Source organism: Cebus imitator, unplaced genomic scaffold, assembly GCF_001604975.1.
Source record: "Cebus imitator isolate Cc_AM_T3 unplaced genomic scaffold, Cebus_imitator-1.0 Scaffold543, whole genome shotgun sequence".
NCBI classification, from domain to species: Eukaryota; Metazoa; Chordata; class Mammalia; order Primates; family Cebidae; genus Cebus; species Cebus imitator.
In genome coordinates, this window is record NW_016107858.1 from 158454 (window position 1) to 162314 (window position 3861).

Here is a 3861-nt window from a genome sequence, read left to right on the forward strand (position 1 = left end):
ATGTTGACCAGGATGGTCTCGATATCTTGACCTCGTGATCCACCCGCCTCGGCCTCCCACAGTGCTGGGATTACAGGCTTGAGCCACCGCGCCCGCCCTGTTTCTGCTCTTTAAAAAAATTGTTGGCTAGGCCCAGTGGCTCACACTTGTAATCCTAGCACTTTGGGAGGCTGAGGCAGGTGGATCACAAGATCAGGAGTTTAAGACCAGCCTGGCCAACACGGTGAAATCCTGTCTCTGCTAAAAACACAAAATTTAGATGAACGTGGTGGCGGGCACCTGTAATCTCAGCTACTTGGAAGGCTGAGACAGAAGAATTGCTTGAACCGGGAGGCAGAGTTTGCAGTAAGCCGAGATTACGCCCCTGCACTCTAGCCTGGGCAACAGAGCAAGACTCCGTCTAAAAAAAAATTGTTACAATTATTGCCCAACTTTGGCCCTCTTTCTCTGTTTCTTGCTATCTGCCTCTCTACTTACAAATCCTTGCTTTCCCTCTCTAATCTCCACAAGTTCTACGCCTGGGTAACTCAGCAGATGCCCTTGAGTCAGCCAAAAGAGCTGTGCACCTGTCAGATGTTGTCCTGAGATTCTGCATCACTGTTAGTCACCTCAATCGAGCCTTGTACTTCGCCTGTGACAATGTCCTGTGGGCTGGAAAGTCTGGACTGGCTCCTCGTGTGGATCAGGAGAAGTGGGCCCAGCGTTCATTCAGGTTTGATATCCTTTTCTCTCCTACAAGATTTTTTTGTAGCCTCTGTATTACATAGCTTGTCTTATATGAGGGAAAGATCTCTTAGGATCTTCCCAGAGTATGTAAGTCTTGATCAGTCACTTGACTTCCAATCTTCACTTAGATCTTAAACTATCGGAGAATAACAAATGGGGGCAGATGGAAGACAGATGCTCTTCCATAATGAATGACTAATTTGTTAAGGTAAGATATTATATCACTTTAATTGTGCTTTTATCTGTACCACAGGTTATTCCCCCTCACCACCTGCTTATTCATTCATTACAAAAATATTTATTAGATGCTTACTGTGGGGCAGGGGATAAAGCAAAGAGCTGAAAAGATAATGTGCCTGCTCCCATGAAGCTTCCGGTTTAGTGGGGGAGTTAGATACTACAACAAATAACTTCTCATATATATTTGTGGAAAAGTATATGGTATTATGAAAGAATATAACAAGGGAGCTAATTTTGATTGAAAAATCAGGAAAAACTCTTTGAGAAAGTAATATTTTAGTTCAGAGCTGATTTCTGAGTAGGAGGAGTTAAAGCCAACAGTAACAGAAAAGTTATTTCCAAACAGAGAAAATAGCACATTCTAAGTAAGGCTTTGAACCAAGAAAAACTTCAGGGAATTAGAGAAATAGAAAGGCAGTGTGATGGACAGTATTGAGTCCGTAAGTTCAAATTTGAGAGACAGGTGCCAGATCATTCATACAGGGCCTTTTAGGCAATGTTAATGTTTATTTTAATTAAATTTTATTTTACAATGGGACATTATTAAAGGATTCTGAGCAGAGAAATAACATGATTCAAATTGTGTTTAAAGGACATCTCTTTCTGAGATGTTGAAAATGGATTGTAGCTGGGCATGGTGGCTCACGCCTATAAACCCAGAACTTTGGGAGGCCGAGGCAGGCGGATAACCTGAGGTCAGGAGTTCGAGACCAGCCTGACCAACATGGAGAAACCCCGTCTCTACTAAAAACATAAAATTAGCCGGGCGTGGTGGCACCTGCTTGTAATCCCAGCTATTCAGGAGGCTGAGGCAGGAGAATAGCTTGAACTCTGGAGGTGGAGGTTGCACTGAGCTGAGATCCTGCCATTGCACTCCAGCCTGGGCAACAATAGTGAAACTCTGTCTCAAAAAAAAAAGGAAAGACAGACAATGGATTGCAGTGGGGGCAAGGGAGGAGGAGATGCCCTAATATGAGCAAGAGATGATGTTGGCTTGGGCAAAAGAGGTAGCTGACAATGAAGGTAGAAAGAAATATGATTTGGGAGTAAAATTCTTAGCATATTATCTGTATTTGTTTTTGTTTTCCTATGATTGCCTTTGTACTTTTTCATCATATTAGCTTCTTTCCATCTCCGTTTCTGTCTTGCTTTTCTCTTCATCTTTCTCTCTCTCTCTCTTTTTTTTTTTTTTTTTTTTTTTTTTTTTTTTTTTTTTTTTTTTTTTTTTTTTTTTCTCTTTTTTTTTTTTTTTTTTTTTTTTTTTTTTTTTTTTTTTTTTTTTTTTTTTTTTTTTTTTTTTTTTTTTTTTTTTCTTTCTCTCTCTCTCTCTCTTTTTTTTTTTTTTTTTTTTTTTTTCTTTCTCTCTCTCTCTCTTTTTTTTTTTTTTTTTTTTTTTTTTTTTTTTTTTTTTTTTTTTTTTTTTTTTTTTTGAGACGGAGTTTCACTCTTGTTACCCAGGCTGGAGTGCAATGGCGCGATCTCGGCTCACCGCAACCTCCGCCTCCTGGGTTCAGGCAATTCTCCTGCCTCAGCCTCCTGAGTAGCTGGGATTACAGGCACACGCCACCATGCCCAGCCAATTGTTTGTAGTTTTAGTAGAGACAGGGTTTCACCATGTTGACCAGGATGGTCTCGATCTCTTGACCTCGTGATCCACCCGCCTCGGCCTCCCAAAGTGCTGGGATTACAGGCGTGAGCCACCGCGCCCGGCAAGACTATATATGTTACATTTATTCATTTCATCCAGCAGATACTGAGCTGTTACTATATGGTAGGCACCAGTCTACACACAGGGATACAGTGGTTAAAGACAAACAAGGCCTCTGCTCCTCTGGAACTTACCTTGTAATGGAAGGAGATAAACATAAACAGTCAATAAAAATATCAGATATTTGTAAATGTTATGCAGGAAATTAAAATGGATCATGGAGTAGACAGTAACTGACTCAGTGCTTTAGATTTTAGGGATCAGGGAAGGCCTCTCTGAAGAGGTGATATTTAAGCTCAGACCTGAAGAGCAAGAAAGAGCCAGCTGTGTGAGGATTTTGGAGGGAGGGTATTCCAGGTAGAGGGAATAGGTAGTGCAAAGGTCCTAAGGCAAGAACAAGCTTGATGGGATTAAAATGTAGAAAGAAACGAACATGGTTGGAGCATAAGGATTGAGGGAATGAATAGTACAGGATAAAGTTAGAGGGGTAGGGACTAGATGTTGAGTCTGTAAGACTCTCTAAGTTTAGATTTTATTATGAATGTGATAGGAAGAAAACCATGGAGAGTTGTTTTTATTGTTGTTTGTTTGGTTTTTGAGATGGAGTCTTGCTGTGTCACAATCTTGGCTCACTGCAACCTCTGCCTCCTGGGATCAAGCAATTCTCCAGCCTCCAAGTGATTCTCCTGCCTCAGCCTCCTGAGTAGCTGGGATTACAGGCACATGCCACCACGCCTGGCTAATTTTTGTATTTTTAGTAGAGACAGGGTTTCACCATGTTGGTCACGGCTGGTCTTGAACTCCTGACCTCATGGTCTGCCCACCTCGACCTCACATAGTGCTGGGATTATAGAGGTGAGTCACCATGCCAGGCCAACCATGGAGGGTTTTAAGAAGGGACGTAATGGGCTGGGCACAGTGGCTCATGTCTATAATCCCAGCGCTTTGGGAGGCTGAGGCTGGCGAATCACGAGGTCAGGAGATCGAGACCATCCTGGCTAACAAGGTGAAACCTTGTCTCTACTAAAAATACAAAAATTAGCTGGGCATGGTGGCACATGCCTGTAAACCCAGCTACTCAGGAGGCTGAGGCAGGAGGATCTCTTGAACCCGGGAGGCAGATGTTGTAGTGAGTCAAGACCACGACACTGCACTCCAGACTGGGCAACAGTGAGACTCTGTCTCAA

General features: G+C 42.4%; 1 protein-coding gene across 1 annotated transcript in view; it reads left to right on the top strand.

The window, feature by feature from the left end:
- The window catches only part of PEX11B (peroxisomal biogenesis factor 11 beta), a 9504-nt gene that overhangs the window by 2288 nt on the left and 3355 nt on the right, over positions 1 to 3861 (top strand). The window contains exon 3 of the mRNA XM_017515166.1: positions 511 to 712. Within this exon, the coding sequence (XP_017370655.1) occupies positions 511 to 712 (202 nt within the window). The remainder of the gene's footprint in view (positions 1 to 510; positions 713 to 3861) is intronic.